Source organism: Triticum aestivum, chromosome 5D (assembly GCF_018294505.1).
Source record: "Triticum aestivum cultivar Chinese Spring chromosome 5D, IWGSC CS RefSeq v2.1, whole genome shotgun sequence".
Lineage (NCBI taxonomy): Eukaryota > Viridiplantae > Streptophyta > Magnoliopsida > Poales > Poaceae > Triticum > Triticum aestivum.
Genome location: NC_057808.1, coordinates 367,593,289 through 367,620,300, shown reverse-complemented (window position 1 = coordinate 367,620,300; position 27,012 = coordinate 367,593,289). Strand labels below are relative to the sequence as shown.

The 27,012-nt window shown below is 47.2% G+C and overlaps 2 protein-coding genes across 2 annotated transcripts; both read left to right on the top strand.

The window, feature by feature from the left end:
• Positions 1-15,994: 15,994 nt before the first annotated feature.
• Positions 15,995-19,240, top strand: LOC123120627 (uncharacterized). Its single transcript, XM_044540631.1, has 4 exons — positions 15,995-16,217; positions 16,491-16,554; positions 16,923-17,521; positions 18,895-19,240. The coding sequence occupies exons 1-4, from the start codon at positions 15,995-15,997 to the stop codon at positions 18,897-18,899; spliced, it is 891 nt and encodes a 296-aa protein (XP_044396566.1). The 3' UTR covers positions 18,900-19,240.
• Positions 19,241-24,997: 5,757 nt separating this feature from the next.
• LOC123124953 (basic leucine zipper 43-like) lies at positions 24,998-26,076 on the top strand. Its single transcript, XM_044545499.1, has one exon. The coding sequence runs from the start codon at positions 25,122-25,124 to the stop codon at positions 25,701-25,703; it is 582 nt and encodes a 193-aa protein (XP_044401434.1). The 5' UTR covers positions 24,998-25,121; the 3' UTR covers positions 25,704-26,076.
• The last annotated feature ends 936 nt before the right edge of the window (positions 26,077-27,012 follow it).

The window sequence follows — 27,012 nt, the reverse complement described above, 5'->3', positions numbered from 1 at the left end:
AAAGGAGACTGTTGGGTATACCTTCTATCACAGATCCGAAGGCAAAACTTTTGTTGCTAAATTCGGAAATTTTCTAGAGAAGGAGTTTCTCTCGGAAGAAGTGAGTGGGAGGAAAGTAGAACTTGATGAGGTAACTATACCTGCTCCCTTATTGGAAAGTAGTTCATCACAGAAATCAGTTTCTGAGACACCTACACCAATTAGTAAGGAAGTTAATGATGATGATCATGAAACTTTAGATCAAGTTATTACTGAACCTCGTAGGTCAACAAGAGTAAGATCCGCACCAGAGTGGTACGGTAATCCTGTTCTGGAGGTTATGTTACTAGACCATGACGAACCTACGAACTATGAAGAAGCGATGGTGAGCCCAGATTCCGCAAAATGGCTTGAGGCCATGAAATCTGAGATGGGATGCATGTATGAGAACAAAGTATGGACTTTGGTTGACTTTCCCAATGATCGGCAAGCCATTGAAAATAAATGGATCTTCAAGAAGAAGACTGACGCTGATGGTAATGTTACTGTCTATAAAGCTCGACTTGTTGCGAAAGGTTTTCGACAAGTTCAAGGGATTGACTACGATGAGACCTTCTCACCCGTAGCGATGCTTAAGTCCGTCCGAATCATGTTAGCAATTGCCGCATTTTATGATTATGAAATTTGGCAAATGGATGTCAAAACTGCATTCCTGAATGGATTTCTGGAAGAAGAGTTGTATATGATGCAACCAGAAGGTTTTGTCGATCCAAAGGGAGCTAACAAAGTGTGCAAGCTCCAGCGATCCATTTATGGACTGGTGCAAGCCTCTCGGAGTTGGAATAAACGCTTTGATAGTGTGATCAAAGCATTTGGTTTTATACAGACTTTTGGAGAAGCCTGTATTTACAAGAAAGTGAGTGGGAGCTCTGTAGCATTTCTGATATTATATGTGGATGACATATTACTGATTGGAAATGATATAGAATTTCTGGATAGCATAAAGGGATACTTGAATAAGAGTTTTTCAATGAAAGACCTCGGTGAAGCTGCGTATATATTGGGCATCAAGATCTATAGAGATAGATCAAGACGCTTAATTGGACTTTCACAAAGCACATACCTTGACAAAGTTTTGAAGAAGTTCAAAATGGATCAAGCAAAGAAAGGATTCTTGCCTGTGTTGCAAGGTGTGAAGTTGAGTAAGACTCAATGCCCGACCAATGCAGAAGATAGAGAGAAGATGAATGATGTCCCCTATGCTTCAGCCATAGGCTCTATCATGTATGCAATGCTGTGTACCAGACCTGATGTATGCCTTGCTATAAGTCTAGCAGGAAGGTACCAAAGTAATCCAGGAGTGGATCACTGGACAGCGGTCAAGAACATCCTGAAATACCTGAAAAGGACTAAGAATATGTTTCTCGTATATGGAGGTGACAAAGAACTCATCGTAAATGGTTACGTTGATGCAAGCTTTGACACTGATCCGGGCGATTCTAAATCGCAAACCGGATACGTATTTACATTGAACGGTGGAGCTGTCAGTTGGTGCAGTTCTAAACAAAGCGTCGTGGCGGGATCTACATGTGAAGCGGAGTACATAGCTGCTTCGGAAGCAGCAAATGAAGGAGTCTGGATGAAGGAGTTCATATCCGATCTAGGTGTCATACCTAGTGCATCGGGTCCTATGAAAATCTTTTGTGACAATACTGGCGCAAGTGCCTTGGCAAAGGAATCCAGATTTCACAAGAGAACCAAGCACATCAAAAGACGCTTCAATTCCATCCGGGATTTATTCCAGGTGGGAGACATAGAAATTTGCAAGATACATACGGATCTGAATGTTGCAGACCCGTTGACTAAGCCTCTTCCACGAGCAAAACATGATCAGCACCAAGGCTCCATGGGTGTAAGAATCATTACTGTGTAATCTAGATTATTGACTCTAGTGCAAGTGGGAGACTGAAGGAAATATGCCCTAGAGGCAATAATAAAGTATTATTTATTTCCTTGTATCATGATAAATGTTTATTATTCATGCTAGAATTGTATTAACCGGAAACATAATACATGTGTGAATATATAGACAAACAGAGTGTCACTAGTATGCCTCTACTTGACTAGCTCGTTAATCAAAGATGGTTATATTTCCTAGCCATAGATATAAGTTGTCATTTGATTAACGAGATCACCTCATTAGGAGAATGACGTGATTGACTTGACCCATTCCGTTAGCTTAGCACTCGATCGTTTAGTATGTTGCTATTGCTTTCTTCATGACTTATACATGTTCCTATGACTATGAGATTATGCAACTCCCGTTTACCGGAGGAACACTTTGTGTGCTACCAAACGTCACAACGTAAATGGGTGATTATAAAGGTGCTCTACAGGTGTCTCCAAAGGTACTTGTTGGGTTGGCGTATTTCGAGATTAGGATTTGTCACTCCGATTGTCGGAGAGGTATCTCTGGGCCCACTCGGTAATGCACATCACTATAAGCCTTGCAAGCATTGTGACTAATAAGTTAGTTGCGGGATGATGTGTTACGGAAGAGTAAAGAGACTTGCCGGTAACGAGATTGAACTAGGTATCGAGATACCGACGATCAAATCCCGGGCAAGTAACATACCGGTGACAAAGGGAACAACGTATGTTGTTATGCGGTCTGACCGATAAAGATCTTCGTAGAATATGTGGGAGCCAATATGGGCATCCAGGTCCCGCTATTGATTATTGACCGGAGACGTGTCTCGGTCATGTCTACATAGTTCTCGAACCCGTAGGGTTCCGCACGCTTAACGTTACGATGACAGTTTTATTGAGTTTTAATGTACTGAAGGAGTTCGGAGTCCCGGATGAGATCGGGGACATGACGAGGAGTCTCGAAATGGCCGAGACATAAAAATCGATATATTGGACGACTATATTCGGACTTCGGAAAGGTTCCGAATGATTCGGGTATTTTTCGGAGTACTGGAGAGTTACGGGAATTCGTATTGGGCCTTAATGGGCCATACGGGAAAGGAGAGAAAGGCCTCAAAAGGTGGCCGCACACCTCCCCATGATCTGGTCCGAATTGGACTAGGGAAGGGGGGCGCACCCTTCCTTCTTTCTCCTTCCCCCTTCCCTTCTCTTACTCCCACAAGGAAAGGAGGAGTCCTACTCCCGGTGGGAGTAGGACTCCCCCCTATGGCGCGCCTCTCCCCTTGGCCGGCTGCCTCCCCCTTGCTCCTTTATATACGGGGGCAGGGGGGCACCCCAGAGACACAACAATTGATCCTTGAGATCTCTTAACCGTGTGCGGTGCCCCCCTCCACCATATTACACCTCGATAATACCGTTGCGGAGCTTAGGCGAAGCCCTGCGTCGGTGGAACATCATCATCGTCACCACGCCGTCGTGCTGACGAAACTCTCCCTCAACACTCGGCTGGATCGGAGTTCGAGGGACGTCATCGAGCTGAACGTGTGTAGAACTCGGAGGTGCCATACCTTCGGTACTTGATCGGTCGGATCGTGAAGACGTACGACTACATCAACCGCGTTGTGATAACGCTTACGCTGTCGGTCTACGAGGGTACGTGGACAACACTCTCCCCTCTCGTTGCTATGCATCACCATGATCTTGCATGTGCGTAGGAATTTTTTTTGAAATTACTACGTTCCCCAACACTGACAACCTTTGCCAAAGAAAATGGAGGATTTTTGCAAGTTCACCTTTTGTCCCGAAGCCTCCTCATAAATGACCAAGATCTCCCTTAGAGTCTCTAGGTACTCCGGGGATCCCTCCAGGAATACAATACTATCGTCTGCAAATAACAGATGTGTGATATGGGGACCAGTGCTCCCAAACGTCACACCCTTCAGTCTATTATCTGCTTGCGCTTTCCTCAAAAGTGCAGAAAAACCCTCGACACAGAATAAGAACAAGTACGGCGAAAGAGGGTCCCCCTGCCTGAGCCCTCGGGAAGGAATGAAACACCTCGAGCACGCACCATTAAGCTTTACCGAGAAGCTCGCCGTCTTCACACAACGCATGATCATCGCTATCCATGTCGGGGCAAAACCAAACCGTTCCAACATCTGTTTCAAAAACACCCACTCAACCCGATCATAGGCCTTCATCATATCGAGCTTAACTGCACATAGGGGTGTCTTCCTCTTCCTATTGCGAATGGCATGGACACACTCATAGGCTACCAAGACATTGTCCGTGATAAGTCGCCCAGGCACAAAAGCACTCTGCTCCTCTGAGATCAGGACCGGAAGGATGCCCTTTAACCTGTTGGCCAGAACGTTGTTGCTATCTTATATAATACGTTACACAAACTAATCGGTCGAAACTGTGATAGCAACTCCGGTGAGTTAACTTCAGGAATCATGACTATCACTGTAGCATTAAAACCCTTAGGCGCAGCAACTCCACTCAAAAAATCACGAACAACCCTGCAAATATCTTTCCGGAGCAGCGACCAGTGTTGCTGGTAAAAAAGCGCGGGAAGCCCATCCTGCCCTGGGGCTTTAGTCGGTCCCATCTGAAATAGAGTCGTCTCTATCTCAGAGTCGGAAATCGGTGCTGTCAAAGCCGTGTTCATCTCTTCCGTGACTGCACACTGAATATTTTGTAGCACCCCCTCTACCCCAAACGACCCTTCTGAAGTGAACAGTTCTTCATAGAAAGCTGCTGCCATGGCTCGCATCTCCTCATCAACAGTACACCTTGATCCATCTGCTCACCGCAAAGCCATGATGGTGTTCTTTCTTTTGCGATGTGACGCTCGGTTCTGAAAGTACTTACTATTTTGATCCCCCGTCTTAAGCCAATCCACCCTCGAGCGCTACCTGTACATTATTTCTTCCCTCTCATACACTTCCCTCAATTGCTCTTCTAGCTCTCTCACCTCGTGCTGGTAACCCGAGCTAAGTGCTCGTTCTTTTGCTTCCAACAGTTGGGCTTTCAGCTGTTTTATCTTCCTTCGAATAGACCCAAACACCTCTCGCGCCCACCGCTGCATCGAACCCGCCATTCTGCCCAGTTTATCCCATACTGCCATTACTCCCTCCTCGCCTATGCTCGCCACTTCCCAAGCCTCCGCTATCATTGCCTCATACTGCTCATGTCGGCTCCAAGCTTCCTCATATATAAACGGTCTATCCCCCGCCCCGGTGCGCTGTGGAGCCGTCTCCGATATATGCACCAGGAGGGCTTGGTGATCCGATTCTTCACATAACAGATGCTCAACCGAAGTCTCCGGAAACATACTCAAGAAACATCATTGCAAGTGGCACAATCCAACCGAACCTGAATATTATCCCGCCCATCTCTTTTATTATCCCATGTGAAGGGTACCCGGTGAAACCAAGATCAGCCAGGCCGCAGTCGGCGAGGCAATCTCGGAAATCCTCCATTTGAATGAAAGGCCTTGGATTACCCCCACTTGATCCATGCGGAAGAGGGCCTCGTTAAAGTCACCGACACATAGCCAGGGTAGATTATCTTGGGCTCGAAGAAAACGAATAGCATCCCACAATTTTTTGCGCAGTTCAGTTTTGGGTTCTCCATAGAATCCAGTGATTCTATAGGGCTTACCCTCCCAAGCCACCTCGGCATCAAGGAAATATTGGCACCACGGCCTCACCGTAACCTGAATATGATCCCTCCACCACAAGGCCAAGCCCCCACTTCTTCCATTGCAACTCACAGCAACTCCACTAGTGAACCCCAAGCTCCATTTCAACCGTTCCATAGCTCTAGATGATTTTTTTTGTTTCAGAAAGGAAAACCACCGCTGGGTTGTGAGACCGAATGAGGTCTCGAAGTTCGCCCACTGTCGAGTCCAACCCCAATTCTCGACAGTTCCAGGCAAGGAGATGTTGGGGATCGTTGCAGAATTTTAAAATTTTCTACGCATCACCAAGATCCATCTATGGAGTTTACTAGCAACGAGAGGGAAGGAGTGCATCTACATACCCTTGTAGATCGCGAGCGGAAGCGTTCAAGTGAACGGGGTTGATGGAGTCGTACTCGTCGTGATCCAAATCACCGATTACCGAGCGCCGAACGGACGACACCTCCGCGTTCAACACACGTACAGAGCAGCGATGTCTCCTCCTTCTTGATCCAGCAAGGGGGAAGGAGAGGTTGATGGAGATCCAGCAGCATGACGGCGTGGTGGTGGAAGTAGCGGGGATCCCGGCAGGGCTTCGCCAAGCGCAAGCGGGAGGGAGAGGTGTCACGGGAGGGAGAGGGAGGCGCCAGGGGCAAGGGTACTGCTGCCCTCCCTCCCCCCACTATATATAGGGGTACTGGGGAGGCGCCGGCCCCCTGGAGATCCCATCTGAGGGGGGGGGGCGGCGGCCAAGGGGTGGCTTCCCCCCCCCCAAGCCAAGGGGGGGGGGGGCGCCCCCACCCCTAGGGTTTCCAACCCTAGGCGCAAGGGGAGGCCCAAGGGGGGCGCACCAGCCCACCAGGGGCTGGTTGCCCTCCCACTTCAGCCCATGGGGCCCTCCGGGATAGGTGGCCCCACCCGGTGGACCCCCGGGACCCTTCCGGTGGTCCCGGTACAATACCGATAACCCCCGAAACTTTCCCGGTGGCCGAAACTGGACTTCCTATATATAATTCTTCACCTCCGGACCATTCCGGAACTCCTCGTGACGTCCGGGATCTCATCCGGGACTCCGAACAACTCTCGGGTTTCCGCATACTAATATCTCTACAACCCTAGCGTCACCGAACCTTAAGTGTGTAGACCCTACGGGTTCGGGAGACACGCAGACATGACCGAGACGACTCTCCCGTCAATAACCAACAGCAGGATCTGGATACCCATGTTGGCTCCCACATGTTCCACGATGATCTCATCGGATGAACCACGATGTCAAGGATTCAATCAATCCCGTATACAATTCCCTTTGTCAATCGGTATGTTACTTGCCCGAGATTCGATCGTCGGTATCCCAATACCTTGTTCAATCTCGTTACCGGCAAGTCTCTTTACTCGTACCGTAATGCATGATCCCGTGGCTAACTCCTTAGTCACATTGAGCTCATTATGGTGATGCATTACCGAGTGGGCCCAGAGATACCTCTCCGTCATACGGAGTGACAAATCCCAGTCTCGATCCGTGTCAACCCAACAGACACTTTCAGAGATACTCGTAGTGTACCTTTATAGTCACCCAGTTACGTTGTGACGTTTGGTACACCCAAAGCACTCCGACGGCATCCGGGAGTTACACGATCTCATGGTCTAAGGAAAAGATACTTGACATTGGAAAAGCTCTAGCAAACGAACTACACGATCTTTGTGCTATGCTTAGGATTGGGTCTTGTCCATCACATCATTCTCCTAATGATGTGATCCCGTTATCAATGACATCCAATGTCCATAGTCAGGAAACCATGACTATCTGTTCATCAACGAGCTAGTCAACTAGAGGCTTACTAGGGACACGTTGTGGTCTATGTATTCACACATGTATTACGATTTCCGGATAACACAATTATAGCATGAACAATAGACAATTGTCATGAACAAGGAAATATAATAATAACCATTTTATTATTGCCTCTAGGGCATATTTCCAACAGTCTCCCACTTGCACTAGAGTCAATAATCTAGTTACATTGTGATGAATCGAACACCCATAGAGTTCTGGTGTTGATCATGTTTTGCTCTAGGGAGAGGTTTAGTCAACGGATCTGCTACATTCAGGTCCGTATGTACTTTACAAATATCTATGTCTCCATTTTGAACACTTTCACGAATGGAGTTGAAGCGACGCTTGATATGCCTGGTCTTCCTGTGAAACCTGGGCTCCTTGGCAAGGGCAATAGCTCCAGTGTTGTCACAGAAGAGAGTCATCGGGCCCGATGCATTGGGAATCACCCCTAGGTCGGTAATGAACTCCTTTATCCAGATTGCTTCTTGTGCTGCCTCTGAGGCCGCCATGTATTCCGCTTCACATGTAGATCCCGCCACCACGCTTTGCTTGCAACTGCACCAGCTGACCGCCCCACCATTCAAAATATACACGTATCCGGTTTGTGACTTAGAGTCATCCAGCATCGACGTAACCCTTTACGACGAGCTCTTCGTCACCTCCATACACGAGAAACATATCCTTCGTCCTTTTCAGGTACTTAAGGATATTCTTGACCGCTGTCCAGTGTTCCATGCCGGGATTACTTTGGTACCTTCCTACCAAACTTACGGCAAGGTTTACATCAGGTCTGGTACACAGCATGGCATACATAATAGACCTTATGGCCGAGGCATAGGGGATGACACTCATCTTTTCTCTATCTTCTGCCGTGGTCGGGCATTGAGCTGTGCTCAATTGCACACCTTGCAATACAGGCAAGAACCCCTTCTTGGACTGATCCATATTGAACTTCTTCAATATCTTGTCAAGGTACGTACTCTGTGAAAGACCAATGAGGCGTCTTGATCTATCTCTGTAGATCTTGATGCCTAATATATAAGCAGCTTCTCCAAGGTCCTTCATTGAAAAACACTTATTCAAGTAGGCCTTTATACTTTCCAAGAATTCTATATCATTTCCCATCAATAGTATGTCATCCACATATAATATGAGAAATGCTACAGAGCTCCCACTCACTTTCTTGTAAACACAGGCTTCTCCATAAGTCTGTGTAAACCCAAACGCTTTGATCATCTCATCAAAGCGGATGTTCCAACTCCGAGATGCTTGCACCAGCCCATAGATTGAGCGCTGGAGCTTGCATACTTTGTCAGCATTCTTAGGATCGACAAAACCTTCCGGCTGCATCATATACAATTCTTCCTTAAGGAAGCCGTTAAGGAATGCCGTTTTGACGTCCATTTGCCATATCTCATAATCATAGAATGCGGCAATTGCTAACATGATTCGGACGGACTTCAGCTTCGCTACGGGTGAGAAAGTCTCATCGTAGTCAACCCCTTGAACTTGTCGATAACCCTTAGCGACAAGTCGAGCCTTATAGATGGTCACATTACCATCCGCGTCTGTCTTTTTCTTAAAGATCCATTTGTTTTCTATGGCTCGCCGATCATCGGGCAAGTCAATCAAAGTCCATACTTCGTTTTCATACATGGATCCTATCTCGGATTTCATGGCTTCTAGCCATTTGTCGGAATCTGGGCCCGCCATTGCTTCTTCATAGTTCGAAGGTTCACCGTTGTCTAACAACATGATTTCCAGGACAGGGTTGCCGTACCACTCTGGTGCGGAACGTGTCCTTGTGGACCTACGAAGTTCAGCAGTAACTTGATCCGAAGCTTCATGATCATCATCATTAACTTCCTCCCCAGTCGGTCTAGGCACCAAAGGAATATCTTCTCGCGCTGCGCTACTTTCCTGTTCGGAAGGGGTGACTATCACCTCATCAAGTTCCACTTTATTCCCACTTATTTCTTTCGAGAGAAACTCTTTCTCCAGAAAGGACCCGTTCTTGGCAACGAAGATATTGCCTTCGGATCTGAGGTAGAAGGTATACCCAATAGTTTCCTTAGGGTATCCTATGAAGACGCATTTTTCCGATTTGGGTTCGAGCTTTTCAGGTTGATGTTTCTTGACATAAGCATCGCATCCCCAAACTTTTAGAAACGACAGCTTAGGTTTCTTCCCAAACCATAATTCATATGGTGTCGTCTCAACGGATTTCGACGGAGCCCTATTAAAGTGAATGCGGCAGTCTCTAAAGCATAGCCCCAAAATGAGAGCGGTAGATCGGTAAGAGACATCATAGATCCAACCATATCCAATAGAGTGCGATTATGATGTTCGGACACACCATTTCGCTGAGGTGTTCCAGGCGGCGTGAGTTGTGAAACTATTCCACATTTCCTTAAGTGTGTGCCAAATTCGTGACTTAAATATTCTCCTCCACGATCTGATCGTAAGAACTTTATTTTCCTGTCACGTTGATTCTCAACCTCACTCTGAAATTCCTTGAACTTTTCAAAGGTCTCACATACCCATATCTACTCAAGTCATCAGTGAGAGTGAGAACATAACGATAGCCTCCGCGAGCCTCAACACTCATTGGACCGCACACATCGGTATGTATGATTTCCAATAAGTTGGTTGCTCGCTCCATTGTTCCGGAGAACGGAGTCTTGGTCATCTTACCCATGAGGCATGGTTCGCACGTGTCAAATGATTCGTAATCAAGAGACTCCAAAAGTCCATCTGCATGGAGCTTCTTCATGCGCTTGACACCAATGTGACCAAGGCGGCAGTGCCACAAGTATGTGGGACTATCGTTATCAACTTTACATCTTTTGGTATTCACACTATGAATATGTGTAACATCACGTTCGAGATTCATTAAGAATAAACCATTGACCAGCGGGGCATGACCATAAAACATATCTCTCATATAAATAGAACAACCATTATTCTCGGATTTAAATGAGTAGCCATCTCGCATTAAACGAGATCCTGATACAATGTTCATGCTCAAAGCTGGCACTAAATAACAATTATTGAGGTTTAAAACTAATCCCGTAGGTAAATGTAGAGGTAGCGTGCCGACGGCGATCACATCGACCTTGGAACCATTCCCGACGCGCATCGTCACCTCGTCCTTCGCCAGTCTCCGCTTATTCCGCAGCTCCTGTTTTGAGTTACAAATATGAGCAACCGCACCGGTATCAAATACCCAGGAGCTACTACGAGTACTGGTAAGGTACACATCAATTACATGTATATCACATATACCTTTGGTGTTGCCGGCCTTCTTGTCCGCTAAGTATTTGGGGCAGTTCCGCTTCCAGTGACCACTTCCCTTGCAATAAAAGCACTCAGTCTCAGGCTTGGGTCCATTCTTTGGCTTCTTCCCGGCAACTGGCTTACCGGGCGCGGCAACTCCCTTGCCGTCCTTCTTGAAGTTCTTCTTACCCTTGCCTTTCTTGAACTTAGTGGTTTTATTCACCATCAACACTTGATGTTCCTTTTTGATCTCCACCTCCGCTGATTTCAGCATTGAATATACCTCAGGAATGGTCTTTTCCATCCCCTGCATATTGAAGTTCATCACAAAGCTCTTGTAGCTCGGTGGAAGCGACTGAAGGATTCTGTCAATGACCGCGTCATCCGGGAGATTAACTCCCAGCTGAGACAAGCGGTTGTGTAACCCAGACATTTTGAGTATGTGCTCACTGACAGAACTATTTTCCTCCATTTTACAACTGAAGAACTTGTCGGAGACTTCATATCTCTCGACCCGGGCATGAGCTTGGAAAACCATTTTCAGCTCTTCGAACATCTCATATGCTCCGTGTTTCTCAAAACGCTTTTGGAGCCCCGGTTCTAAGCTGTAAAGCATGCCGCACTGAACGAGGGAGTAATCATCAGCACGTGATTGCCAAGCGTTCATAACGTCTTGGTTCTCTGGGATGGGTGCTTCACCTAGCGGTGCTTCTAGGACATAATCTTTCTTGGCAGCTATGAGGATGATCCTCAGGTTCCGGACCCAGTCCGTATAGTTGCTGCCATCATCTTTCAGCTTGGTTTTCTCTAGGAACGCGTTGAAGTTGAGGGCAACGTGGGCCATTTGATCTACAAGACATATTGTAAAGATTTTAGACTAAGTTCATGATAATTAAGTTCATCTAATCAAATTATTCAATGAACTCCCACTCAGATAGACATCCCTCTAGTCATCTAAGTGAAACATGATCCGAGTTAACTAGGCCGTGTCCGATCATCACGTGAGACGGACTAGTCAACATCGGTGAACATCTTCATGTTGATCGTATCTTCTATACGACTCATGCTCGACCTTTCGGTCTTCCGTGTTCCGAGGCCATGTCTGTACATGCTAGGCTCGTCAAGTCAACCTAAGTGTATTGCGTGTGTTCCGAGGCCATGTCTGTACATGCTAGGCTCGTCAACACCCGTTGTATGCGAACGTTAGAATCTATCACACCCGATCATCACGTGGTGCTTCGAAACAACGAACCTTCGCAACGGTGCACAGTTAGGGGGAACACTTTCTTGAAATTATTATAAGGGATCATCTTACTTACTACCGTCGTTCTAAGCAAATAAGATGTAAAACATGATAAACATCACATGCAATCAAATAGTGACATGATATGGCCAATATCATTTTGCTCCTTTTGATCTCCATCTTCGGGGCGCCATGATCATCTTCGTCACCGGCATGACACCATGATCTCCATCATCGTGTCTCCATGAAGTTGTCACGCCAACGATTACTTCTACTTCTATGGCTAACGCGTTTAGCAATAAAGTAAAGTAATTTACATGGCGTTATTCAATGACACGCAGGTCATACAAAAAATAAAGACAACTCCTATGGCTCCTGCCGGTTGTCATACTCATCGACATGCAAGTCGTGATTCCTATTACAAGAACATGATCAATCTCATACATCACATATATCTCATTCATCACATCCTTTTGGCCATATCACATCACAAGGCATATGCTGCAAAAACAAGTTAGACGTCCTCTAATTGTTGTTGCAAGTTTTTACGTGGCTTCTATAGGTTTCTAGCAAGAACGTTTCTTACCTACGTAAAACCACAACGTGATATGCCAATTTCTATTTACCCTTCATAAGGACCCTTTTCATCGAATCCGTTCCGACTAAAGTGGGAGAGACAGACACCCGCTAGCCACCTTATGCAACTAGTGCATGTCAGTCGGTGGAACCTGTCTCACGTAAGCGTACGTGTAAGGTCGGTCCAGGCCGCTTCATCCCACAATGCCGCCGAAACAAGATAAGACTAGTAGTGGCAAGAAAATTGACAACATTTACGCCCACAACAAGTTTGTGTTCTACTCGTGCATAGAAACTACGCATAGGCCTGGCTCATGATGCCACCTTGTAGAGGATCGTTGCAGAATTTTAAAATTTTCTACGCATCACCAAGATCCATCTATGGAGTTTACTAGCAACGAGAGGGAAGGAGTGCATCTACATACCCTTGTAGATCGCGAGCGGAAGCGTTCAAGTGAACGGGGTTGATGGAGTCGTACTCGTCGTGATCCAAATCACCGATGACCGAGCGCCGAACGGACGGCACCTCCGCGTTCAACACACGTACGGAGCAGCGACGTCTCCTCCTTCTTGATCCAGCAAGGGGGAAGGAGAGGTTGATGGAGATCCAGCAGCACGACAGCGTGGTGGTGGAAGTAGCGGGGATCCCGGCAGGGCTTCGCCAAGCGCAAGCAGGAGGGAGAGGGAGGCGCCAGGGGCTAGGGTACTGCTGCCCTCCCTCCCCCCCACTATATATAGGGGTACTTGGGGGCGCCGGCCCCCTGGAGATCCCATCTGAGGGGGGGGGCGGCAGCCAAGGGGTGGCTTCCCCCCCAAGCCAGGGGGGCGCCCACCCCTAGGGTTTCCAACCCTAGGCGCAGGGGGAGGCCCAAGGGGGGGCGCACCAGCCCACCAGGGGCTGGTTCCCCTCCCACTTCAGCCCATGGGGCTCTCCGGGATAGGTAGCCCCACCTGGTGGACCCCCGGGACCCTTCCGGTGGTCCCGGTACAATACCGATAACCCTCGAAACTTTCCCGGTGGCCGAAACTGGACTTCCTATATATAATTCTTCACCTCCGGACCATTCCGGAACTCCTCGTGACGTCCGGGATCTCATCCGGGACTCCGAACAACTTTCGGTTTCCGCATACTAATATCTCTACAACCCTAGCGTCACCGAACCTTAAGTGTGTAGACCCTACGGGTTCGGGAGACATGCAGACATGACCGAGACGACTCTCCGGTCAATAACCAACAGCGGGATCTGGATACACATGTTGGCTCCCACATGTTCCACGATGATCTCATCGGATGAACCACGATGTCGAGGATTCAATCAATCCCGTATACAATTCCCTTTGTCAATCGGTATGTTACTTGCCCGAGATTCGATCGTCGGTATCCCAATACCTTGTTCAATCTCGTTACCGGCAAGTCTCTTTACTCGTACCGTAATGCATGATCCCGTGGCTAACTCCTTAGTCACATTGAGCTCATTATGATGATGCATTACCGAGTGGGCCCAGAGATACCTCTCCGTCATACGGAGTGACAAATCCCAGTCTCGATCCGTGTCAACCCAACAGACACTTTCAGAGATACCTGTAGTGTACCTTTATAGTCACCCAGTTACGTTGTGACGTTTGGTACACCCAAAGCACTCCTACGGCATCCGGGAGTTACACGATCTCATGGTCTAAGGAAAAGATACTTGACATTGGAAAAGCTCTAGCAAACGAACTACACGATCTTTGTGCTATGCTTAGGATTGGGTCTTGTCCATCACATCATTCTCCTAATGATGTGATCCCGTTATCAATGACATCCAATGTCCATAGTCAGGAAACCATGACTATCTGTTGATCAACGAGCTAGTCAACTAGAGGCTTACTAGGGACACGTTGTGGTCTATATATTCACACATGTATTACGATTTCCGGATAACACAATTATAGCATGAACAATAGACAATTATCATGAACAAGGAAATATAATAATAACCATTTTATTATTGCCTCTAGGGCATATTTCCAACAGGAGATTCATTGCTCTCGGCGGCCCTGGGTACCAGGGTCCGCCGCTTTATCATCTCTGTCTTGGATGCGGTCAAACATCGAGGTGGTCTTCCTCCTCGTATCGCGAATGAACTCATCCTCCCCAGTTCTCACTTCTGCTCCTCCTTTTGCTATCCACACCTGCCTCGGCCTCCTCTTCCTGCTACCATCATCTCTCCAATAGTTTGGCTCCGACCGATGTGTCTCTCTAGAATCTGTCCTGTCCTTCCTCACGTAGTAACCCCTGCGTCGGCCCCGGGTCCCATGCACGTAGGATCCCCCCAGTGGATCGTCCCGAACCGGATCTGCATGGCGCCCGTTATGGCCCCCCTCGACGTGATTTCTGCTGTGCCCACTGGTTCTTTCATGTGTCTTCCCTTCGCGCTCCACCTCCATGTGGCCACCCATTTGACTCCCCAAACGTTGTTCCATGAGTTTACTTCTCATCTCCGCTTCCCTTCTTGCCTCAAGGCTGTCCCTGAGGTCCCGCCCCCGAGCTGTATCAAGCTTTCCTCTATCTTTGTTTGGGCTGGTTACTTCACCTCCCGCGTGCTCTGGACGGTCACCAGTGCGGCCGTCCGAAGTACACGAAAATTCAGATTGCAGATTCCTCTTTGTAGGCATGTCCCTGACTCTTGGGTGCACAATGTTGTTGTTAGCCGTCTCACCAGTGTGAGAGCAGCCAAAGCTGTTATAGCTGCCCATCCCTCCTGCCTTCGACCCGTCTTTGCTGGAGTTGTTCCTTCCTGGAGAAGCTCTAAGCCAGCCCCACCCCCCATTGTAACGACGAGTCGACGGGGGGTTCGCACTCCCCCCCCTATGCACAAGTCTACCACAGTCAAAACAAAAGTGCGGAATCTTCTCATAATAAAAGTCAAACCATGTCTTCTCCTTATCCTCCTTCTTCTTCTTCAAATAAATACCCCGGACTAACGGTTCATACACAGAAATCTTAGTCCGAACCCTGAAGCTCTGTCCTCTGGCAAATCCATCTTTATCCACATCAACATTGACTGTCTCTCCCAACTAATCCCCTAAGGCCCTACCAAAGGCTTCAGTCCTCTTGTCCGGTGGCAGATCCGAGATTCTTACCCACACATCAACTTTATCAAATATCATCTCAGACGGTCTCTTATCTCCCTCATACTTCTTCATCACCAGCACACTAAAATCAAACTGCCACAGACCATTGTGAATGACGTGCCTATAATCACCCTCAGATCCAAAGTGAACTTCAAAAATATTAGGTCCAATCTCAGCAAACTTAGCTTCTTTGTGTAGACCCCAGGCCCTAGGCATTGTCTTCTCAACCACTGACATCTTCATTGGTCGAGGAGAGCAGACTTTACCTACAGCAGACCATCGGTGATCTTTACGGACTTGCGGGTTTGGATCTTCAAAGACAAAACCCTCCTCCTCCTTGTCCATAAGCACCATGCCTCCTAACCTCGCCGAAAGACTTGCCGCCGGATCCGGCGTTTTGCTCTCTGCAGGAGACTTGCTCCCCCCCCCCCCCCCGCTAGCACCTCCGACCCCCTTCCGCGCCGGCGTGGCCGCCGCCGCATCAGATGGGATCGGTGTAGATCTGTTCGCCGTGGCTGCATCCTTCCCTCCCGCTTCTCCCGCCATGAGCGCCCCTCCAAAGCGTGGAGAGACAGGTAGACTGGCCTAACACGAGGGAGACGCCGTCGCCGCCCTGAGCTTTGCCAGATTCCAACCACCCCAGTGCACCAAAACCCTAACCCTAGCGAGAGAACGCAGTCGCCTTGGCGATCGCCTCCTATCGCCCGTAGCGCTTCGAGACTTGGTGGACCCACTGCCCCAATTTGCGCAACCTATTATCGTATAATAATTCAGACAGGACATGCGCGACCTATTATCGTATAATAATTAGCACTCGTGTTTGAAAAACTGCATTTCAAATCATGTAGGATCTCAGCACGCGTGTGTGATTCAACAAATAAAGGAAAACGCCGTTTACTATTCGCGCGCTGGGTCTGCCCGGTGGAAAGGCAGGCAACGAGCCATTGGATTTTTAATTGGGTATATCGATTTTCGGGGCCATTGGATTAAAATTCAACTGCCGTCTTCCTTTCTTCTTCCTTTAATTGTTCCTTTTCGCACAAAATTGACTTATCCAAATTGCAAATTCAGTCAACTTACACATAGTAGCTATTATCGTATACTCCCTCTGTCTTAAAATAAGTGTCTCAAGTTTGTATTATCTTTAGTATAAAGTTGTACTAAGCTTGAGATACTTATTTTGAGACGGAGGAAGTACACGGAGGGAGTACTCGTGTTTGAAAAACTGCATTTCAAATCATGGAGGATCTCGGCACGCGTGTGTGATTCAACAAATGAAGGAAAACGCCGTTTACTATTCGCGCGCTGGGTCTGCCCGGTGGAAAGGCATGCAACGAGCCAAGTGAAGTGACCGGCCGCCTCGCTTCGCCACTGGCCGGGTGCCCGGGTGGGTGGGCGGGCGCGCGAGGCGCAGATATTTGCGCGCGCGCCGCGACGTTACGCGCCGTGGTTGGCCGACGACGCCGCGACGCGGGTGCGTGGGGTTCCTTGTCTTGTCTCCCCGGTCTCCGGTGCCTCGCCCTCCTCCTCCTCCTCGCCGTGGCCGGCAGCGGGGCTCCGTCAAGCGACCCCGGCATCCGCCGGACGCGACGCCCCGTCCTCTCAGACTTCACTCAGGGCGCGTCCTCGCTCGCACTAGCGCCGATGCCAGGCGTGTGCCCTCGGGTGGTGACCACCGGACGGGACGCGCCGGACGTGACCTGCGCGCCACACATGCATGGACAAATTCCCTCCGATCGTGCGTGCGCCAGTGCCGCGGGCACGAACTTTCCCCGCCCCACGACCTGGAATCGGATGACGGGCGCACCGGCACCGGTGCTCGCGAGCACGATGCGGTGCCGTACGGCGTCTCTGGCTGCGCTTGTCCTATCTGAATTAAGTACGCGCATCTTCTCTTCCCATCTACTCTATCGGAGCTGAAATGTGCACTATCTAGACATGATTAGAAGAGTATTATTCGAGTGTGTTATTATAATAATAGAGATATATGGACGGAGCTGCACCACACAAAAAAAGACGGACCGGCCTGCCACGATTGCTTGCTCCTGTGATTTGACCACCCCCTTAATTCGCTTTGCATCATATCCTGCTCAGTTTAGGTCATGCTAGATCACGCGCCGCTGTTTGTGTGCGCATATTTTCTTTTTCTTCCCGATCGAAAATAGTCCAGCGTGCATGCACGCATGTGGGCTGAGCATGTGGCTGATTAGTTTTGGCCTTGGTGCATCGGATGGAGAATATTATACACCGGCATGCACGAGCTTATCCTAGCCTCAAATAGTGAGAAAAAAACGCAGCCGCCAGGGCACTATTTCTTGTGCCTATGAGCAGCCAAGAATACACTACCACAGTGGTGTATTGTCACGTTTTCAACGTGTGCCTGTAATGTTATGGTTCATGACCGGGCATTTTTAGAGCGAATGAAAGCGCAGAGAGTCCGGAAATGTCATGAACGAGAAAACTTTTTCCAAGCGATCAATTACACGAACAGGATTTTCTTTTCGTAAGCGGTCAATATCGTGAGCAGGAAACTTTTTCTTATCACATCCCCAAAGGGAGAAAACAAAAGCCGACTTTTTTTTTTACAAGAATGAAAGCACAAGGGACCGGGCTAGCTTGTGCACCACACTATTTTGTTTTCCGCCCTGATCATAACAGTCCAGCGGCCGATCCGTTTTCTATGTAATCAACTGTTATCTGGTCCTGCATCCGTGCACGAAGCAGTGCTGCTGTAATTAAATCTGCACCGCTGACAGTGACACATGCATGCATGTGGGTTGAACGTGTAGTTGGGCACGAGCTGATTCTACCCTTAATCTGTGAAAAGAAAATGCATTCAGCCGCCAGGGCACTGTTACTAGTGTCTATGAGCAGCCAAGAACACGCATGCATGCATGCATTTGGATAGAACATACTGTGATTTTTTATTTGACAATCAGAACATACTGTGATTTGATTTAGCAGAGGGCATGCATGAGCTAATTCTAGCTGCTCTTAATTAGTGCATCGGATGGAGAATATTATACACGGGCATGAGCTGATCCTAGCCTTAATTAGTGAAGCGAATGCAGCCGCCAGGGCACTCACTATTCCTAGTGTCTATGAGCAGCCAAGAACATTGTTTAGTCCAATTGTTTAGTCCGGACCAGAGGAGGTTTTATCGTGGGTTTTGCCGCGTTTTCAACGGGCGCCTGCGACGTTAAGAACATAAAGCTTTTTTTTTTCTTTCTAATCGATCGGTTTCGTGAACAGGATAACCTTTTCTGATCATCAAAGGGAAGGACGAAAGCAGACGTATATAGGAGACCGGCCGTATGATGCAGCGTTTTCAACCCAGCCTTAATAACAGTGGCAGGCAAAGGCAGCTAACGGAACCGCAAATGTGGCAACACGAGTGCATACCGCGACCCGATCGGCATCTCGCCCGGCATATCGTCGTCTGCCTGATGGGGAGCCCTCTTTTCCTTCCCTTCACTCATGGCCTCTGCAACTTTGCCTTGAAGTAGACCGTGCCGTTTGTCGGCCTCCTCCAAGAACGATATACTCCTATATGTTTATATTTGTGAGAATAAAAAAATATGTTTATATTTGTATATAAGAGGAGATTGCACAAACATACAAATATTTGAGAATAAAAAAATATGTTTATATTTGTATATAAGAGGAGATTGCACAAACATACAAATATTTGAAGCTGAGGTAACGAAAACCCTCGACTCTAGGACTAGTCACTAACGGAAACATAAATTGCTCTGATTAGTCACTTGATGAGAAGTATCACATGCGGGTCCCTTGTGTTAAGCTCTTTGGGAAATTTGAAATCTTCACAAATATATAAAAAATGATTATTTTAAAACAATTCAAAAAAAAACTGAAAATTAAAAAAATAACATGAAATACATTCCAGTAATTCAATCAATCTTCAGTGATTAATCTGGAAAATTTTCAGCCTATTTTCTTAACCATTTTAAATTTTGGGCAATGTTTGCAAGTCAACTCATACATGTACGGTTCGTAAAAAAATGTTCAAATTTTAAAACGGCTAGGACAATGGGCTAAACAAATCATCTTGGTTAACAAACATGGACTAAACTACAAGATATTTTCTGATTTTTTTATGATTTTTTTTAAAAACAGATTCTATCAAACTTTGAATAATTCATTCTCATTAAGCGACCTATTAGAGCATTATGCAGTTTTTTTGTTACGAGTTAGTTAGAGCTTGCTTTTTTTTTATAGAGTCCCCTGGAGTTGTGGTTATTGCCCCAACACTTGTGTATTTCTGCAATTTCTTCTACTCATTTCTATAGACCAAACCATCATGACAGATTTTATTCATTCTATAGCTTTCGTGAGGTGCGGTTGGCTGCGGCGGCGATGACTTCTTCGTCAACGGGTAGATCAATGGTGGCAGTGGTTGGTGGCTTGTCGGCGCCGGTGCAGGTTGACGTGCATCTGTGGTTGTGTCGAGAGCTTGGGTGAAGACCCTGTCTTGGCTTGGTGTCGTGACCAGCGATGACGATGGCTACAGTCAGTGTTCGCCTTCTTGGAGGCATCGATGCATTGCTGTCTCACCCCTAATTTGGCCACTGTTGCAGCTTCGAGGAAAACCCTTGTGTGTGATCGGACGATGACGACGCTTTGGTGTCGTTTTCCCCCTTGTGGGATTCGTCTTTGGAGCTGGGCATCGGCGAGCGGCACTAGTGGAAGGCGGCGGCGGTGTTGGCATCGAGGCTTATGTGGTAACGATGTTGGGGGGAGTTATGTCGGAGACACGGCTATGGTTGAGGTAGTTGGCTTTTCTTCGGCGTGTCCGCATGATTGTCTCGGCTTGTTTCTTGCTGTGAAGTCGAAGCTACGGTGGCGGGGTCCTGGTGGCGTACGATGACAGGCAACGGGTGGTATGTTCGGTGATCTTCCACGACGCCAGTCGTGCCTAGTTTTCCTTTGTTGTTCTCCTTCAAAGTCAGAGTTGTGTCGTCTGGTCGCAAGTGGTTGTGTTTTGGTGCGGATCTTCGTACAGCTCCACACGGCCTCTATAGTGTTTGTTGGGCCGACATTGCCTACGGTGAAGTCAAAGTCATTTTTCAGGGTTTAGGGATGATGATGACACCTTCTAGGGGTGGAGTGATGACTATGACGCATGTGTGCTGTCTTGACGAGGCCCATTGTGAAGAGGTGGGTGAGGTATCCTGTGTGTGCCACTCAACGGTTTGTAATGGTCTTTGGTGGATTTTCCACTAATTAACTAGGTAATCCTCTTCTGCTTAATTAATGAATGGTGCAAATGGTTTGCCTTTGTTTTTGAAAAAACACATGCTTACATCGTTTGTGATTACAACGACAAGAAAATTGAGATGGTCCTCTTACAAAATAGTGGAAAGATTGATCTCCACTTTACTAGCTAATGGGATATGTGCAGCCATATTAGCTTCCTTAGGATGGAAATTAAAACTAGATCACTAGATAAAAAGCTGGACGTGTTAGCGGACAATACATAACATATAAACTAGACCATACTCCCACACGTTGTTGCGGGAATGATTTGTAATATATTTTAATAAAATTTAGATGTATATAATATATTTGAAGTAAAAATATAAGAACTAAAATTGAAAATACATATGGTTCATTGTGTTTGATTATTGTATAATTATTTTTTAATTAAATATAATAGTATAATAAAACGAAAATTGCTATGCATGTTGAGGTGAATCTTTTCCCGGTCGAACTCACATGCGGAGCTCCCATCAGGAATTATTGTGCAGGGCCAATAAGTGGGAGACGTGTGTCCTCACGGGTCAACACCTCACCACTAAGTTACTAGATTTTTGTCATGGCGAGAGGAGAAGATGCATGGTCGATTTTCTTTCTTTCTGTCTTGGAGTTGACTCGCACAAAAATGCCAGGCCCAGAAATGTGGCGGCAACTAATGGGTGTCCCACAATCAGAAAGTGATACTACATTATTGTACCTACCCCAATTCTTTCTCTTCACCACTTTTGCAAGTGCAGGCACAATTCATCTGCATTGCACGGCTCGTTCGTTTGCAGGGTCCAATCGGATGACATGAGCGTTATCCATCCACCCCCCAGACACGGCACCGCATCCAGTTCTCCGGCTACTCGATTGGAATCCCGTTTCTTCGGGGCTTCCCAGATATGCTAAGGCCAGACGGGACCTATATCTGGCAAGCAAAACAACGTAGACCGACCGACCCAGGTGATCGGGCAGGCGATCCTGTCTCACACTCACCCTCGGCACGCATATATTCTTGTTTCACCGCCTCGTTGAGTCAAGACTTGACGTCGCTGCATTGCATGGAAGTTGTGAGAATTGGCATACGTGTTTACGTGTAATTGCAGAGAAGATGCGGACAAAGCAGAGGGCTGCAACCAGACAAAAAGCTAAAAATCCAGATGCATACAGAAACATTTTAACAAGCGGTATTTTTAGTCTCGGCCTCTGCATCATTGTCATGCAGACAGGCACAAACATATTAACCGAACAATGAGTATCAAGGTTCAACATATTTAAAATTTCCAATAATAATAAAAGGAAGCCACAACTAGCAAAAATAGAATATATGCCTACACACATTGCATACAATCGAACCGCCATCCAAAATGACTCCTCCATTTTATTCTAATTTAATTCAATTTCCGAATAGGCAACTAGAACCGAAATGCTTGGAATCATCTCCGTCCTTTTACCGGAAACGCTCAAAATTGAAGGCTTGCCGCGTGTCGTTGCGTCGCATAGGAATCCTATTGCACCGGTGCAAAATTGGTTCCTGCTTTCTCATTCTAGATAGACAAGCTCATATTTTGATTACTCCGTAACCCACCTTTCGAACCGTATGATGGCTGTTGGCCCCAAATCCTATCCAAGTTTTGAGCCCTTGATGCCCCGCTCCTTCTTTATTCACACTAACCAGCACCACGAAGCAAACTCGGCCACTGTTCGGGCTCACAAAAGCCAGATCCTTATTTATTTATTACTGAAAATTTACAAAAAGCCAGATCTTTGAGCCACATAACTAAATGTACGCGCGCACGCAGGCGAAGATACACAAGAAATCATAGAAGAAAAGAAACAAAAGAAAAGGCGAAAACGACGCATTCGGCAAGCGCATCCCGGGGATGCGAGTGCACAAACCGCTTTACGTATTATTCGTGTGGCGATCGATCGTGCGTGGTTAAGTGTCGTACTAGTAGCAGCGCTAGTGGCCCTCCCTCTCGATCGATCCATGAACGAAGTGCTGCGGCCAGGGCCGGGCTGCCACTCGATCTGCCAGGAACGGGAGCCCAACGGCTGTCCGCCTGCCTCCATCGGCGTCGCCTCAATCATCCAAACTCCTCTGCTTTCCACAAAGCGACGATCGGCGGTTTCGTTCACTCGTATCGTATGGCGTCACCTTTCCGACCACCCAAAGCCGGTCGATGAGATGCTGCTGCCACAAATCTAGAGCAACAGTGTTTCCGGGTCTGTGGACAACGCAGAGAAAGAGATGCATGCCATTTGCTTTGGGTACATGCCTAGCTGCATGGCGTGGACATCTCAAACCTGGGTTTAGCTGTACCAATGAATATAATATACTTATGTAGTACATGTGTGTGGTGTGCGTAAACTTGTTAGATTCATGATTTTTCATATTTGAAAGTTGAAACAGATGTTCATTGTACCAACAAATATAGTAATATACATGTCTAAGGTTGAGTCATTCTGAGTTTTTGACAACGATTTTGCTATTTTTCCATGGCGACCGAGAAATAACTATTTCCGAGTTACCCCGAGAACCATTTGATCTAGACGTTAGGAGGGTCTGCGCAAATGCAAAAGGAAGAGAAGATCTTGATCAGACTTTTCTAAGTTGACGGAGCCATAATATTTCTCTTTTGAAAAACCCCATGAGTCTATTTTCTTGATTTGGTTGCCATGTCGCTATTATTTTCATTTTATTTCTCTGCTTTTCCCGGGAATTGTTGTTAGTTGTCAAATAAAGGTGTGATGGAGGCACCTTGTCCTGTTTAACTTGTTTTTCTATGTGTTTTAGGTGTCAACCAAAGGTGTTGTGGGGCCATATTCCCTGTATCAATCTTTTATTCCCAAAAAATTAAAGATAAACAGTGCTAAAAGGCGTGTATGATATGCATCTCATCCGCCATGTTGCTAGTTTGTGTCAATGGATTTGGAAAATCCCTTTATAATTGATTTGCTACCTCAAGAGTTATTGGGAATAAAGTGTGTCTATATATACTAGAACTAGTAGATACTAATAAGAGCATGATACAAGTAAATTGTGTTAGTATTCAGTACTACCTAACTCAATCCCTTCAGATAAAGACAGGGAATTTCAGCTATACTACCATCATGCCTTATGCTCCAGAGCGAGAGGGATTGTGCCTAACCCTTCCCTGTCGAAATAAGCCCTAAAATGCCGTCGCGTCCCTCCTGAATATACCCAAGGTATATGGCAAATCCGATCAAGATCTAGCTTTAATTTTTCTTTCGGAAATCAGATGCAGGAGATAATAATATACCAAACCACCATGCATGCTCGACACCATGCTAGTGATCCAAAGTTGGGTTTACTAATCAAAGGACCTGGGATTCCCGAACAAACTCATAGGTGTCGAACTTGCAAGGCCCGAAACATTGTATAACGCTAATCTAATGGCCGAGCTGATCTAGCTACTTCACTGGCTCTCTAGTGGCCTAACTATTTCTGTTCGTTTATTCCCACAGTGGCTACATGTCCTAATGCCCATCATCATCCATCGAGCAGCTGTCCTGTCCCTGTGGTGGATCTCATGCCACTCTAACTGGGCGCAAGAGTTTAGTTCTGTCCCTAAGCTAAACTAATGCGGGTGACGAGAAAAGCTAGAGGCCGACCGGGCATCTAGTTGGGCCACTGATTGATGAAAAAAAATAAAGCAGGGTTTGGCGTGGATTAACTGGAATAATTAAAAATGATAATTACGGTAGACAAGACTACTCGGGCAAGTCAAGTCATGGAATGTGCAAGCAAAGAGGGGAGAAAATAAATTAACCCGCAATGTTCTCTTGGGAAAGCAAAGGTTAACTGATGGAGGATTAGTTTATAGCGGGCATAGCATTGTTTTGGATATAGTTGGCCCCGAAAGGAGAAAGGTGGTGGTGGTGTGTGTGCGCGCCTCATGGCCTTGTACCAAATCGACAAGGCGAAAGCCGCGAAACTCTAGAAAAAACAATGGACAGAGAGAGAAGATGGCTTCTCCCTCTGGACTGAGGCAAGCAGGCAGAGCCGCCTTGGCTGCCAGGCTATAAAAGGAAGGCCCTCGCACCAACCCGGCCATTGCCTCCTCCGCTCACCCAGAGCTAGTTAAGCAGCAAGCAAGCCCGTCGAGAAGCGAAACCGAGCCACGACCATCTGCTTTCTGGCTCCTAATAAGCCCAGCTCTCTCCACTCCCCATCGATCTCCACCGATCAAGCGACCATGCTTCACCATTACCACCATGGCGAAGTGGCCAGCCTGCACTGCCTCTCGCCCCCGAACCCGCCGTTCCACACCCACTATCACCACCCCGGCATGATCGCCGCCAGCATGACGCCCCCTCCGCCCTTCCACTTCTCACCGGCAGCCTATGAGTATGAGGACGAGCCTATCCTGCAGGAAGCGCTGGCTGCCATCGGCGATAACAGCCCGCCCGGCTCCGGCGGGGCTGATGACATCCATGGCCAGGTGCTGGCTTCAGCGGCGGAGGAGGAGCGGAGGCGGCGGAGGATGGTGTCCAACCGCGAGTCGGCGAGGCGGTCGCGCATGCGCAAGCAGCGGCAGCTCAGCGAGCTGTGGGCGCGGGTGGCGCACCTCCGCGGCGCCAACCGCCGCCTCCTCGACGAGCTCAACCGCGCAATGAGGAGCTGCGGCGACGTCCGCCGCGACAACGACCGGCTCGGCGCCGAGAAGGCCGAGCTGGAGGCCAGGCTCGAGCAGCTCATGCAGCAAGCACAACAGAGCACCAAATCCTCAGAGCCATGCGAGGAAAACACCACTGCCGCTGCTGCCGCTGCTGAATAAACCATTCTTATCTTCTCATTTTAACTACCAGGATCGTTAATTATTACTGTAGTATACTCAAATAAGGCGTGCGTTGAGGGGTTTGATCGGCTTAATCGTTTCTTAATTTTATTAAGACTGGGGTAATAATACATACCCTTAGCTACGTACTACTACTGCCCATTACTGTCATCTTTTTTGGCAAGGTGCAAGTGGCTAGATGAATATGGATTGGGTGTTACTGACGAGTTGCCGTCAGTGGACAAATTATAGTGCAACATGATCATACGGATGATGAAACAAGAAACCGCTCGAAACCAGTGTGGAATGAGAAACCATACAATACCATTGGTTTCTTCTTCCAAAGAAAAAAAAAGTCACTTTCCACTGATAATGATGTGGTGACTGACGAGTGGACTAATGGCCTGTACTTGCAACAAAGCTGTATTTCCATGAAAAACAGGGGACCAGATTGTTTGGATTAATTCATGTTATCTTGAGTCCCAAAAAACTCGGTGACTGTGTGTCTGAGAGTCGAGACAAACCAGAGCCTTGTTTTAACTTCAGCGGAAAAATCTATAAGCTAAATTATGAAATTGCTTAGATCTGAAACAAAAGCTAAACTCCCCTAAAAAACAAAGCTAAATGATCTCACGCAAATAAGGAACTGATAACAAGGCTTACGTACCAAATCCAGTGAGCTCATGGAAGATTTAGATATCCCAAATCAGGGTATAAAACAGTTTTGCATCATTAGGCGCCCGCCGCCTTTTCAGTAGCAAGTCTCGAAGATACAAAATCCTAAACAAAAGTGCGCAGAGTCTTGAATCAAAAAACAAAAGTCAATTTTGTATGTAGGTGCCAAGATTTAATATGAAAATTATGCAGTAACATGGAGAATATAGAACCAAAAACCATACCAAAATTAACAGGATTCAGGTGCATTGCAAATCTGCAGTTGGCAAGCTGTCATCAAATCAAGTGTCCAAGCCTGCGTGAGCGTGTGAATACAAAACGGAAAGGCATGGACCAGTGCGAGGCGCTCACGTCACAGGGACCCTGCAAAAGTGACCTGACCTGAATTGCTTCAAAAAGCAAGAGCTTTGACACATAATATACTTACATGGGTTGGGTGGACAGCCGGGGACAAGCACAATATACTGTCTTTGCGGTGGTGATGATGGAGCTTTCATCTAACAGGACAAGAACAGGAAGGAACTGCATTACCTCAAAAAGCTATTTAAATAGAGTTAACTTTCGGATGTTGCCCATGTATATCCAGTTCTGTCTATGGTTATGTAGATAAGAATAATTGCTAGCACAGTGCACA

Coding starts and splice junctions, on each gene's coding strand:
- LOC123120627 (XM_044540631.1), top strand. CDS start 15,995: ATGCCTCCTAACCTCGCCGAAAGACTTGCCGCCGGATCCGGCGTTTTG. Junction 16,218..16,490: donor TCCAAAGCGTGGAGAGACAG/GTAGACTGGCCT, acceptor CAAATCATGTAG/GATCTCAGCACGCGTGTGTG. Junction 16,555..16,922: donor GTTTACTATTCGCGCGCTGG/GTCTGCCCGGTG, acceptor CAACAAATGAAG/GAAAACGCCGTTTACTATTC.
- LOC123124953 (XM_044545499.1), top strand. CDS start 25,122: ATGCTTCACCATTACCACCATGGCGAAGTGGCCAGCCTGCACTGCCTC.